This window comes from Hippoglossus stenolepis, chromosome 6 (assembly GCF_022539355.2).
Source record: "Hippoglossus stenolepis isolate QCI-W04-F060 chromosome 6, HSTE1.2, whole genome shotgun sequence".
NCBI classification, from domain to species: Eukaryota; Metazoa; Chordata; class Actinopteri; order Pleuronectiformes; family Pleuronectidae; genus Hippoglossus; species Hippoglossus stenolepis.
Genome location: NC_061488.1, coordinates 8,074,452 through 8,089,252, shown reverse-complemented (window position 1 = coordinate 8,089,252; position 14,801 = coordinate 8,074,452). Strand labels below are relative to the sequence as shown.

At 42.2% G+C, this 14,801-nt stretch overlaps 1 protein-coding gene across 1 annotated transcript; it reads right to left on the bottom strand.

The window, feature by feature from the left end:
• Nucleotides 1-3,204: 3,204 nt before the first annotated feature.
• Nucleotides 3,205-14,362, bottom strand: syn2a (synapsin IIa). Its single transcript, XM_035158211.2, has 11 exons — nucleotides 13,745-14,362; nucleotides 7,634-7,691; nucleotides 7,451-7,542; nucleotides 7,147-7,303; nucleotides 6,946-7,035; nucleotides 6,766-6,828; nucleotides 6,419-6,561; nucleotides 6,259-6,333; nucleotides 6,034-6,136; nucleotides 5,744-5,890; nucleotides 3,205-5,361 (listed from the first exon to the last, which is right to left on the bottom strand). Exons 1-11 carry the CDS (start codon nucleotides 14,083-14,085, stop codon nucleotides 5,227-5,229), a joined length of 1,404 nt encoding a protein of 467 aa, XP_035014102.2. The 5' UTR covers nucleotides 14,086-14,362; the 3' UTR covers nucleotides 3,205-5,226.
• Between the last annotated feature and the right edge of the window lie 439 nt (nucleotides 14,363-14,801).

The window sequence follows — 14,801 nt, the reverse complement described above, 5'->3', positions numbered from 1 at the left end:
TAATTTGACCTCTTTTACCTCAGTGAATATATTTTAATTTCAATTTTAAAATGAATTAGTAACTTGCTGTTGAATAAAATATAGTTGAATAAGTAGCTGGGAATTTATCTTAACGCTTAAAAGTATTTTCATGGCCAGGAGAAGTGTTGAGTGACTGGAGTGAAGCACAGTCAGAGAGAATTTTGACGAGGACAGATTTAGCTAATATATATGCTGATATAATGATAATACCAATGTGATTTGACAAACAATCTTTATTAGAAGCTCCTCCATCACTTCACAGTTCTTGCTTCTCTCTGTTACGGCCTCCAACTCTATTTGGGAATAAAAAAACCTTTTTGCTTTCATATGTCAGTGTGGTTTTCGAATACTCCACCAGTAAAAGACCAGGTCTTTCTCCACGATGCTGAAAACGTAACTCATACATGTGTTTGGATTGGGTTTGTCCTTTCAGTGGTTTTGTAAATTCTGTGAGAAAGTAAAAGCACAGTCATGCTGATCAGAATGATTATGTAACCGTAATAACTCGAGAGCTGCAGGAAGGCCTCTCATGTCTCAGTGTTGCCACCAGATGGCAACAAGGACATTGACTCACAGTGTTTCTCTACTTGTCCACACACAGTCTTTATTAAAGCAGCAGAATCAATGGTGTTATTTTATTCTATAACAAAAAATAATCCGTTGCTAATCAGTTGATAGATTGTCATTTTTAAGCAGAAAAGGTAAAAAGAGAAACTTGCTCCAGCTTCTATGAGATGATTTGCTGCTTTTCTTATATGGTGGAAGGAAAACTAAACAAAACACCTGAAGATGTCACCTGTGCTTCTCGGAAGTTGTCGTCGGCTTTTGACATTTAATTCATAAAAAGATTAATTGAAAAAATGACTTAGCACATCACTAAGTAATGAGAATTATCATCAGTTGCACACCTATTGCATTATACCCATTTTTAAACAAGCATAAGCAGTGATAATTTAAAAAAAACCATGTTCATGCTCTGTATCAGGTGCTTTGAATTATTTTCAAACATCCCTATGCTTCTCACACATCATCTTTATTTTCTCCTTCACTCTGAGATGGAAGTAAATCTCCTCCGCTGCGTCCTGCAGCAGATGGACGGTGCAGCGTTCCCCTCACCCGGGCACAAGTTGTTCACGTAGTGCAGCAGCTTGGCAGACAGCTGGGAGGAGTCTAGACGGAAGCTCCTCGGCAGGAGCCTCGGGGGCCCATGGTGTCGTTCCTCCAAGTTCTGCAGTGGCTTTTACCATCAGCGGGCCGGGGGCGGTGTGCTCGTTGTGAGGGGGAAACATCAATACCATCTGGAATCCTGACAATACATAATGGCGAGCATGTTTTATCTGTTCAATAAAGCAAACAGCATGAATGTACCTAATGTATCATGACCCCTGAGCAGCTCCAGCTTTCAGCAAACCTCTGCTCCTGCAACAGTTGGCAGTCAAGCCAGTTATTCATGGATACTGTAGCTTCAGGCAGGAAGTGTCTGGCAGTTTCTGACAGTTTCTAAAGTTCTGACCGAGCCCTCGTGACTTGAATAACAAGTGACCATGCAAAGGTATCATATCCTTCTTAAAGGAACCATATATTTATAGAATCTGGATTTTACTGGAGAAAGAGACACAAAAATACCCATTGAAGTACTACATATGATAACTTGATAATAAATACATGTACTGTGTGTTTTCCAAATTAAGGTCCTAAGATGAAAATTATAACTTTGACACTCGATGTAAAACTGTGATCGTTTTCCATTTTTGAATGGCGCACCGTCGTCAGTCAGGTAAGAAGAACAGAACAGAAATGCTGCATCTATTTTCCCATGTAGTTGTCAATATCAAATTCAATCTGTTTCCAACACTGACCCATACATCAAACTTTCTCCATCTCATCCAGAAACAACAGGAACTTTACAGACGCCTGCAGCAGGATGACACTATGAATGCGAAAAGTATGATTCTTTGCTTATTCTGTATCCCTGTGCTTTTTTAAGAGAAGGTAGCTTCAGTCCTGCAGAAAGTCTCTGAGGTCGCAAAATGAATTGATACAGTATAACTGCAGAAGCAGGAGATATAAAGAAATAAGACTGAACAAATCAAGTCATAATGGAGCCTCTGTGAGCAGCTTTATACTTTTCTCTGCACCAGGAGCGTGGACAGGAGAATAATAAACATCCAACCTGGATGATTAACAAACTACAATTGGTCAAATCAAATCAAATTTATGTCTGGTCTGCAGGAACAACAGAATGAAATATAAAGTACTTCAGTTTGTATATCCCAAAGAAAGGTTAATCAAATATTTTTTTTTATTTCCGGCACATTATGAGTCAAGATATCATTTGCTGCTTTCACTCGTCTCATAATTTGATCCAATCATCTTGACAACTCATTGACGAATCTGCAGCTTAAAATCAATTTGCGTCCAGAGACTGCTCACCACGTGGGTCCACAGTAAATTTATAAGAAATAGATATTCTTATCAATAGCAGCCAGTGGTGAGATGTAACAAAGTACATTTACTTGATTACAATTACTGTACTTAAGGACATTTTTCATGTACCTTTATGTTAGTAGATTTATTTTTAGGTGCTTTTCACTTTCTAATCCACTACATTTTTCCAAAACATTTTGTTGCATGTGTACATACGTTTTGAAATCAAACCAGAGGGAAATTAGACTGGTAACATTAGTCCTCGCCCTTAACGCCTGCAGCGGCATCACTGGTGAAGCTGTTCACTCTCACTTCAGCTTTCAGTTCCCATGAGGTTTGTCCTCAGTGGCTCGAATCCTCCAGCAGAGACTACTGTTGCTCATCGTCTACCAATGTCTGAGGGCGTGAAGACGTGTGTTTTCTCAGCCACCGCCGGGCCTGAGGCCGATGCCGGTGCTAAGGGTGGACAGAAGTGTTGGAGTTAGATTGGATCTGCAGCCCTCCTGATGTGAGAGCGTCTTTTTGAAACGAATCCTCGGGGTTCCACAGGGCCTCCGAACTTTAGCACAAGAGATAGACAGCGCAGAGCAGAGGGTATACATTAGCTTATTACAACTATCTCGTCATGCATTTGAGTGCAGGTTTAGTAGTGTGGCCTCACCTTGATTGTGTAACCGATTGAGTCTGTGACATTGTCGGCCAGTAAGAAACCGTATCACAACACAACACAGACAATACAAGGACACAGACCAAACCTATATTGCAAATGAAGCTTTATTGCCAGTGACAGAGGGGAAATATCCAGACCGGAATGTTTTCCACGATATATTGTCTCCTGATCTCGATTGAAACAGTCCAACACCGGTTTTATATGCACATATATTTACCATTGCCCTTGATAAGTACAGTCCTGCAGGTCTGAGAATATAAGTTTCACCTCCACACAATGGCCAAATAAACACGTCCAATTATCATTTATCAAATATTCAATCACAATCACCGAAACCAAGGTATAACCATGCAGATATTGAGAGTGGGGTGCCCCTGCACGTCGCTGCCTTGGTGATCAATGTCATGGCATATTTCCTAGTAAAGAGACACAACACATCCATCAAGCCTCAGGCATGGCTTTTACAAGGATACGTTCACAGATACAATGGCACTTATACAACTCGGAAAACAATTGCACACAGAGCTCGCTCAACATATTTTATACTACAGTAAGAAAGACATTGTTGGAAAATGGTCCAGATTAGTTTTGTTTTACATATTCTATTCCGTAGCTCTTTAGCTGTTTAGAGAATTCGATATTTAGCCACTGGACAACAACTAAGTGATTGTGACAAAACAAATTCGATGAGTGGGTGAATATAGCTTCTTGAATCAATTCGATGGAAGATCTGATTTCGAAAAAACAAAAACATTATTTAGTAGAAAAAAAAAATAAAGATGTATTGCACTTTCCATGAACTCACTGGAAGAAAGTGATAACATGCTCAAAATCTTTTGGTGGCAGTAACACGAGCACAGGTCCACTCCAAACCTCGGAGCACTTGCATCGTTGTCATGGCAGCAGCCACCGTAGCCGGAATCAAGTGCGAGGGAAGAGGGAGGTGGGTGGGTGGGTGGGGGGTTCATGGCAGATCATACATTATATACTTTATCCTTATCAATCGTTTTGTCTGCTTCCACACAAAGCAAACGCGTAACACGACAACAATCTGAATACAGCATCAGTTCACCGGCATGTGATTTTTTACGACAGGCCTATTTGTGTGGTCTCGGAGCGCTGTTCCATCACACACCCCCTGTGGCACAATGCAGAATTAACAGTCCCCTGGCTGATATTTACATGATGGGTGACTGGACTGCAAAGAGCGTTGGTGAAAGTAAATAATTTCTTCTTTGGTTCAAAATGATACAAATCTATTTAAGTTGCGTGTGCAGACTCCTGCACAACAATCCTACATCATATATATCTCTGATAAATCTAATCTTAATATTTACTATGTTTCCATCTCGTAGAATCTTCTAAATCACGCTAAATAATCTATTTTTCTTGTGATAATGTGACGTAATGGATGAAAACAATTAGCATCAGGAAAGGCAACATACTGCATGTTTGGTATTGAATGACTATGTGTATCTCACAGGGTAAAACTGCGATGTTACACGAACACCGCACTTGATCAGACATTTATAACCGACTTGCACCTGCTTCTGTATCAGTCATGCAAAACAAAAATAAATATCTATTAGTAGAAATATGAAAATAATCACCACTACAGCCATACACACCCACGTACTGTACACATATTGAGATATACACGAACTTCAAACTGCACGATAGTCCACAGTTTGAACAATATCTAAAGGTACACACCAAAATAGAAAACAGAAAGAGGGCAGGGGGGGGGGCAAAGAAAAGATCGATAGCTGGGTCGGACGGGTAGCACAGAGCAGCACTGGACTCAGTGTAGGCACAATCTGCTTTTTTACATCATCAACAACAGCCCCGAAGAAAGAGGGAAAAACCACAGCTACTGAAACAAGGGTGACCTACACAAGCACACAAATCAACAGGTCAACGAGTAGACAGTACATTTTGACACTGCATAGAGTTAAACACAGTCCAGGCCAGCGCTCGGCCGCACCGAGCTCATGTCACCAAGATCTGATTCTAGCTATCAGCATCCACACACACACACACGTCTGCGCTGGCGTTCAGGCTAAGGTCCGCCATCGTTGTCTAGACTCCGACACGTTCTCCCGGGTGACTCAGTTGGCCTGGACTGGTTTTGGACCCACTGCGACGCCATTACAGTCGAGAATGTACTGCAGACAACTTTGAGGTGGGTGGGCGGCACCATTCTTAGTGGGTTCACCGGCAATCTCTCCCTTCTGGCCGGCTCCCTAAAAAACACACAGAAATAATTTACTGTTTCAGCAACAGCTATGATGGATGTCATCAAGTGAGATCATAAATAACCTATGACCAATATATCTATAACAGATATATAGAGGAAAATAATCTCCAATAGTCCCCTTATCAAACCCCATTTAAATTCAGAAGATTGATCTGGATCCACACCAAAATTAAATGGCTTCTTTCCAGACCCATTTCACTTCATTGCACCAAATTTCTTGGTATCCGTTTTGTAATTTTTGCATAATCCTGCTTATTAACAGACAAAATGAGAACAACACCTCCTTGGTGAAGGTATTGAAAACTAATTCACACAACATACAGCCTCCTGTTGCTACGTTTGTGTGTCCTGTATCCTGGTTACTATACCTGGGATGGCTGCATGGTGGTGGGTCTCTCTGGAGCATTAGCTTCCTTTTCTGCAAGCTGCTCCATTCTCGCCAGCACCATGTCAGCAATGAGCTGCCTGTCCTCAGCCTGGTGCTCCCCCACCAGGGGCATGGAGGAGCCCGTCACCTGGTGTCAGCAGAGAGAGAGAGAAGAGTAGTCACATCACCGAGTTGTGCTTTAGGTCAAGTTTGTCCTTACATATATTTTGTCTGGTTTACTGAAATACTACTAAACAGGGAACATTCGTACTTCTGCGTATTCATACCTACCTCTGTGATATAATCTTTGCCGTCTTTGCCGTGGATGGCTTTGACCGCACAGATATCCAGGCCCCCAAAGATCTCTGAGCAGGTGTTGACCCACAGCTTGTACCTGAACATAACAACCAACACATGACTCAAAACCATGGTCTGATTATCACTGGTTTTCACTTCACGTGTAACTTAGGTAATTTTAATCAAAATGAAATATGTGTCTTATAACTGAACACTGACCTGTCAGTCATGGCCACCTGTTCAAGCATAGCCGAGCCCGTGTTGGTCTTCCAGTTGCCAGAAATGGATGTTCTCCTGAAGTAGTGTACAGAGAAATTAACACAACCTCTCTCATGTCTCCCATCCACTGCTACAGTTCACACTATGTAATCATACATACATGTAGGCTTTGTAGTCGTTGCCAATCTTCTGGATTCGGATGTCGTACTTGGAGTCGATGAGAGGTTCTGTGGTGGTGTACGTCTGGGTGAGAGCCACGACACTGGCTATGTCCTGGAACTTACTGTGATTGTCTGCCTTCACCTGTGCACAAAAAAACAGGCATGAGAGGAAAAACAGAGCAGAAACACCCCAGGACTTTTGATTTCATTGACTCTGGATGAACACGATGCAGGAGAAAATACTGATGATATTCAAATGAAATAAATAACATAACGACTTAAGCCAGAAACATAGAGAAACCAAACGATGAAATCGTTCTTATTACAACAGGAAACATCTCGTTACCTTTCCAATACCAGAGTGGGCGTGTCCAATCTTCACAACAACAGGGAATGACGGCATGCTCACCTGCAGTAGATATAAGAACACGACATGAGTTACTGCATTTTATTCTGCTCCGTGTTTCCATCATGCAATTTAAAACATGAAGGAAATATTTTGTCTGTTACACTAAAAAGTTCTCACCATCTCCTTGTAGTTTGGGTAAAACGTCTGCTCAATCAGAGGGAACTTCTCAGCGCCCAGTTTCCTGTAGGTGTTTATAAGTTGAGCAAACTGGACACACACAGAAAGAAATGAAGAAAATTAATTGGACACACGTTGAATCATGAATATTTCACTTGATAGATGTTATAAGATACAATCCAGTGAATCCAGAGCGCCTACCACCCAGGGCTTGTCACACATGTTGTAGATTGACTCAAGGGAGTTGATGCATGCGACTGCTCCGTATTGCAGACCAATGATCATGTTGCGAAAGTCTTCGTTCTGGGTCATACTGAAGGCGTGTTGACGGATGACGACGAAGTCTGGCTTGAATGACCTGGAAAAAGGAAATTAGAGCAGACATGTGAGAAAAATCTGACCAGGAAAATGACAATGAATCATCCAGTCAGTGTAGGCGGGTAAAATCATCAAGTAAAAATGTGACTTTTCTATTTTGTTTGCGTGAGAGTGTGTGTTTCCCAACCTGACGACCTTGGTGCCGTTCCTCAGAACCTGCATGTTAACGTTGCAGGTCCCGTTGGCGTGAGCCACGACATTGATCTCATTGAATTCAGCCTGAGAAGTAAAGAGTTCGAGAGGCACATGAGTACTTAAATGACTTTACAGAAGTACGTAAGAAGTTTATCAGTGGCTCTGTGAGACGTACCTGCTCCACTTTGATGTCATAATCCCCGTATATTTTCTTTCCTCGGAATAATTTCGCCCTGGTTCAAAAACAGAAACACAAACTTTTAGTGTTATGACAGAATAGGGATTTAATTCCAGAGATTCCTTAAATTAGTTACCACTTCAAATCTAGCCCTTATAATACTAATAATATCTTTAATATACTTATAATATCTTTACAGTGACCTGGAAAATGAATTCACATCAAATTCATGCCACTTGTGTTGATTTCCTGTTAAGACACACACCCAACGACAGTGATAAAGCATGACAACATTTCTAAAGAGTGTACATAAAGCCAAGCATTTGGGTGGGGATGATGCAATAAAGTAACGTTACACTGAATTTACAATTTCAGAAAACGGCTGCATCTTTCATCACTTGTGATTCAGCAGTATCTGGCTTTACGTGCTTGAGTAAAAGTACACGTTTGTGTCCTTAAATGTATTTTTCTCTCTCTCTCTCTCTCTCCTGGATCACAGGAACTCTTTTCCTGTGGGACTTCAGATTACGACGGATCAGTGTCTCTACACCGACACCGCACGGAGATAAAAGGGATTTCTGGTGTCAACCGTGTGTTCGATTTCTTTGCCTTTTGCCTACACTGATGTTTGGGGGCTTGGCTTGACAACATAAGCTTTGACAGTGGGCCTTTTGGGGTTTTATATACTGCAGATGGGGTCATTTACAGTAAATCAATGTTAATGGAGGCCCCAGTAAAGAACCTCTGCAATCTATTTCCTTAAATTGCAATAGATTATTTTTGGTGTCCAGCATTGCAGCCAAAGGTCACACTCTAAACTGATGCTAAACATCATGACACCTTTACCCAAAGAGACTTGCACACCTCAGCATGAGCGTCCTGATGATATTTTGCTGACATGTTTTAGAAATCTCACATCACTTTCCTCTTAATTTGTAGCCCCCTGCTGTTATGGGCTCTCTGCTCCCTGTCTATTTAGCGAGGAGGTAAAGCTGAATAATTCATTCTCGGTCTAATTAGTGCACGAGGATCTATTTGGCTGGGAAGGAAAACAAGCATTAAAATATGAATCGCTGCTCCCATATCTGTATAAACTAAAAAAGCCTGCTCAGCACTGTGATGAAAGCTCCTCGCTGATATATATACGGTGTGATTAAATCGTATTTCAAAAACATGGACCCCTTGAAAGAGACAAGGCGAGGCAGGAAAATGACGCGGCAGTGATTTAATTCTGACATTGAAATTTGTCATCTTTGTCAGCATGGGGCAAAAGCTCTGTGGAGGGAGCGAGGCATTGTTTGATGGATGCTCTATCACTCCGCAGAGGACAGGCCTGGCTCGCCTACTGAGCCTAGAAGACACATTCAAAGAGAACATCGTCGTACAGTAGGTCTAACAAGGTCTGTCGATGCCGTGCATTAATATGTAGAAGTTTGGCAGTCACCTCAAAGCAGCCATGCCCTCTTGATGAAATCCACCACTAGTCGAATACAGTTACTCTCCATATGGTTGTTTTTCATCCGAAATTTGGGACATTATTGTTGAAAATCAACGTCAGTCCCTGAGAATCACATTAGAGAGAGTGGATGTTCATGTGGATCATTTATTTGAAGGCATCAATCTGCTCTTGACTTGAATTAAAGATGAGACAAAACAATGTGCTCCTCTTAAAGAGCCAGACAATATAGATGATTACATATTAATAACTGTATTAGTGGTTGCAGGTGTCTATGTGAAAATGTTGCCAAATGACATGTTACTGTAAAAGTATTTATCATTCAGACGAGTCACCCAGGAGCTTGGTGAGCAGGAGCCCGTCTGAATGTTAATGTCTCGTCGCTGCTGAACATTCACTCTCTCATGTGGACACGGTTTGAAAAAAGGTTAAGCTCCCAGTACAGAGCCTTATTTTTCTGAGAGGAGTTAAAAACAGTCCCTCGTGTACTTTTTCAAAATTTGACCTGTACACGATTATTTGGATTGTAGAATTCTCAGCCCCTCTGCTTGAAACTGAGCGACATTACGGAGAGAGAATACAGAAGCGGTGCAGCTCTGTCATTAGACTGATAAGTAAGACAGTGCACCATCTGCTCCTCCTGTCACAGGAGCAATTTATAGCCACGCAGTCCTGGAACTAAACAAACCTCTCTGGATGACCAGCCGCTTCATCTTTCGAGCGAAAACACTGACTGAAGCACAGAATGTGTCCGTCAGCACACATTTGATCTTTCACTCAAAAAAGGGGGAGGCCTGCTCGCCTGCCCCGCCGGCCCGAGGCCCGGTGCATGGCTGGCCGGGCTCAGTCTCGTCTCCTCCACCCCCGTGCACATGACTCATCCAAAAGACCAGAAACGATAACAACTCAAAACCAGATAGCACTTGATTTCTATTTACATTTTCACAAGCATAAATACTGATTCGCCTCAGAATTTGGAAAAAGGAATTATTTATACTTGTGATATATTAAGAGATTAAATCAGCGGAAGTCGCCATCCTGTTTGTTTGTTTGTTTGTCCTCCATGTTTAAAGATAGAAGGGAGGTGGACTCCAGAATCCCATTTGCAGAACAAGAGGGGTGTGATTGAGGTGAGGTGATCATTTATTTAGACAGAAAAATATTATTTATAGCAATATGATTATAATTTTTATTATTATATGGCAGGTCGCCTCAGTATAATCATAATGTTGTTCACAAAGTGGGAGTTGATGGGCCTCCCCAGGGGTCTCCAAAGTTTCAGGGGAGGATCAATGAATATCACATTAGTTATTATTTTATTCATCAAAATGTTTGGGATTTGAGAGCGAGCGCAGAGATAAATGGACTGAAACCTTTTTCACCCCACTCCCTGAGTCAGATTGATATTTGGTGTAGCATCAGCTTGTTCAGAATCAGAAAACTCCCACTGCTTTTGATTCAGAAAAATTGCATTTTCTAGTTTTAGCTGGGTGTGTAACTAATAAACTGACTATACCAGAGGGCTGGCTGTCAGCGGAGACTGGAATATAGTGCTTCCTGTTTCATTGAACAAACTTCACCAGATCCATGCGCACTACACATCATTTTTGCAGGACCGGACGTGAGTGTATGAGTTTTGAAGCTTGTCGAGACCCAATTACCTATTTCTCCCCCGGGGATCAGTAAAGTGTTTCTGATTATGATTGTGATTCAACAGCACATTAAAATCCTAAAAGGAATCCTCAGAAGTACAATATGGTCCTCGCACTGTTTGGTGCTCAGGCCCTGATAACATTTAACTAATTAAACAATATGGTAATGTGAACCTGGCTGGTGCCGGAACCTGCAGAACAAAATCCTTCAAACTACGATGAGGAAAATCTACATCCTATACATGCTTTATATAGATCAAGATAGAAAGAGATAATTGGAGATTTCTCCAGATTTGATTGCATAGGTGGAACCAGAGGGCCCGACCCTTCTGTCTGAAACAATTAGTCTGGAGGACTCTTTCCTGGAGTCATTCTGTGTCCTGGGGCCACCAGGTCTCATCAGTCTGAAAGAAACCCGCTTGTCACGGAATAAGATACAGCCCATAAACAAGCCCTTAGACTTAAGGTCTGCCAAAATTACAGAGGATATTAGGTACTTTGAATAACCTGCAATAAAATAAAGAGCACTATCGTGTTTTTATAGCCAACAGCTATGTTTTTAAGGTTTTCTCTACAAAGCGCTTAGTATTTCAAACACGTCGGTGCTGTTGTGATTCTGTCTCCTCCGAGTCATTCTCCACGTCTTGTTTGTTTCCTTGTGGTGTACGTGGTAGCTAAAACATTGCAGTAGCATCAACACCCACAAGCTGCAGGAGACAATGAAAGCCTACACAGCACCAACACAGAATAAACTGAATAAACCAACACTGATAAACAGTAGTATCTTACAACCACTGGGTCAAAGGTATTATAAAAAGCAGCCAAACCTAGAGAGCAAAGATGTACAGCTCCCCTCTCTGTGATAACGTGCAGGCATGAAGAATAGATGGAGCTGGAGGCATTTGGGGTTTAGCTGATCCCCCAAGTGGATGTGTTGTTCAGAGAAACCGTTTTAGAACAATGATAGTCCACGGAGCTCGTGAACACAGTCAACTAAGATTGTATTGAAAAAACAAAATACTGCATGAGACACAGGAAATAATGTCGGAGCAGGAAATCACTCGACATTTATATCACACATGGAGGAAATAAACCAGATCTTGTTGGATAAACACAGAGACAGAATGTGAAACAAATCCCAGTCTCAGAGCAGCCCACTCACCATTCTCCGTTAAAATGACCTTTGATGGTTTTAGCTTAATGTATTATATAGTGCTCCTCTGCCAGAACTGAAGGCCGGTGTCAGTGTACTGGCACATCAGACTGGATCCTGTATTCCTCAACAAGCGAACATCCTCTCCACTAATCACAACTGAGCCCATTCGCCTGGCATCCATCTCACTGATGAAGGTCTGATCTTATTAACAATTATCAAGGTTTCTGTTATATAGATGGTGAGTCCTGCACAGAGGGTAAGAAGACATGGCCAGGCCACCTGCATTAACTAATGAAATATCCTTATGTGTGTGTCATATGATGCTGTTTTATGCTCAAATCAAGAAGACTCAGTTACATGCAGTGCTACATTTATCGTTATCAGTGTAAAGATAAAATCCTGCCACAGTGACTGTCTTTTTTTGGTCTAACACAGGCGACATGTTAACCTTGATATGACACTTGTGTAAACGACATAACGGCCTGGATTGATAAATTGAAAGCTTTTTGCAATGTGAGAATAACGCACAATTGTGTTTGCACAATGTAAAAGCAATATATCAACGTATATTGAACCGTTATTGATGAGAATGATGTTGCAATAATCATTGATACTGTTTTATTGCTAAATATGAAATATTGCGATGTCTTCCACTGCTTTAAAAAGAGGATGTAGGCTAGTGTAGATTTTACTCAGATTGTATTACTCATGTAAATCCACGTCAGGTCAACCAGTCAGAGAGTCGTCCTCATATGTTTTACACAAGTAAGGAATCCCAGTGTTGTGTTTCAGTTGTGGCAGTTCTTTAAATGTCAAGGTGCATGGATAAGGTACAAAAGGAGGCACCAGAAATCACATGGATGAATTGTGCAAATGTGTGAAGTGTCCACTGCACTGTACTATCCAGCTGCACAGCTGCAGCACACATGTTGCTGTGGAACATATATCAGCTGTGTAAACAAATGCGGATCATGAGGAGATGAAACTGACATATTACACTTGAATCCTTTGCCACAGCACACTGAGAAATATGTTTTTATGCTGCCTCTACGCCCCCGGGCTACTAAATACCTTTTCCTGAGCCCACTCTCAACATATAATAATGAGATGCTCCTGTCTCAGAGCAGACTGAGACGTATTTCTTTACTAGCCTGTTGGCTGCACACCTCTAATGTGTGTTTGACTTATGGCAACCTGTGCACCGTGCGCTGCAGTAAGTTACATTAATCATTCTTTATGCATGTGCACGGCATGTCATGTGATCCGCGATCAGTGGGCAGGGGGAAACCCCACTGATGGAGGGAAAGCACTGCAGTATTGAGGAGAAGTAACATGCATTTCCCAATTCTCCACAATCTGTGGAACATTCATTTTTTATTCATGCTAAAATGCCACATTGCATGATAATACTATCAGTGATTTTAGTTTATTCACCGTGTTGAAAACCTTAGTTTCTATTGTTTCATTATAAATAACAAGACAAAAGACAACAGGAAAAATATTTACTACAACCCAGAGGATAGAGGACACTAAAAATCCTCCATCTTGGTATAATGTGATTACTGCTGAGAATCAATGGACTGCATTTCCTTAAGTACTGGCTGCCTCCATGTAATATTGTAACTCAGGCATTCTGTTCCATCAAACCACAGCAGCAGTGGCCATTCACATCTGCAGGGTGCTTCAAACAGATGCTGTTTCAGTGGGTCTTTAACCTTTACCTAACTACTACATTCAAAGGAACCGTGAAGAGCAAAGCAGCATCAGCATGGATGGAGCAGACAAACAACACGTAGCATATGAATGATTCATACAGGACTGAGCAGTGCCAAATATTTTCTTACCACTCCTGTTGTGGTTCGTCGATGACCAGGAGGATCTTAAACTTCTTGGGTGTCGTGACTTGAGTCTGCTCCACTAGCCCTGCTGAGGCGGCTGTCTGCTTTACCACGTTGGTGATGGAACTAAAGAAGCCAGCGCTGGTGGACTGAGATGATTGGGGTTTCCTCTCCGGAGCAGGAGAAGTGGCTGGAGGTGTGGGCCCAGCTGTGGGAGACTTGGCAGGGGTGCTGGTAGCAGGTGGAGAAGGCTGAGCAGGGTCAGGCCTCTGGAGATCTGTCATGTAGCCATTGGGCAGGTTGGAGATGAACGTGCTGTCCGAGAGACGACGACGCAGATAATTCATGGCTGCAGCTGAGAGAGGAGAAAGTAAGAGAGCACTGGGTGTGGAGAACGGTTCTGCTGCAGAGTCCCTGTCCTTACAGCTGGTAATGGCTGAGCTCTCAATGCAAACTCCTAGCGAATGTATTCCCTCCCAGTTCAGTGGAGCATCCTCAGAGCTCCCTCTCACGGGCAGTGACGCTACGCTGCGACTCAGCCAATCGCCTCACACCGTGCTCTCCTCACCCATTGCAAAGGATGCTCTGGCTGTGCCTCTCCTTCCTCCTCTCCTCCTCTCCCCTCTCCACTCTCTCTCACTAGCATGCCTGCCTGCCTTACCCCTCCCCCATTTTCTGCTGCCTCACAGGCGTCATGCTTTTTTTTGATCCACCGCATGGAAAAAAGACGAGTTTCCAGTGTAAGTGCAAGAGGGAACACTGAATAGTATGTTATAATTAGCTTGGTCCTGCCACATCTGTCCCTCTTGTTTCCTCTGCCTCATGTCCCTGCACAACATGTCTGTGTGTGTAAAATGCAGACATGAAATCTAAAATGGCTGTTAGGACTAGCGGGCAATGTTGAATGAGAGGGGGAAACGTCAGCAGCTTTCCCCTGGGACACAAATCCATGAGTAAACCATCAGTCTTGATTGATTCATCAGTCTTACACAGCCACTGTGTTAGTGCATTAAAAATCCATACATGACACTTTACCTGCCTATTGTATTAGACTTTATACGAT

Excerpts from the sequence above, each read along its gene's own strand:
- syn2a (XM_035158211.2), bottom strand. The coding sequence starts at position 14,085 with ATGAATTATCTGCGTCGTCGTCTCTCGGACAGCACGTTCATCTCCAAC. Across the intron at positions 6,562-6,765 it reads CCCACTCTGGTATTGGAAAG|GTGAAGGCAGACAATCACAG; the intron begins GTAACGAGATGT and ends TTTTGTGCACAG. Across the intron at positions 5,362-5,743 it reads CCACCATGCAGCCATCCCAG|GGAGCCGGCCAGAAGGGAGA; the intron begins GTATAGTAACCA and ends TGTGTTTTTTAG.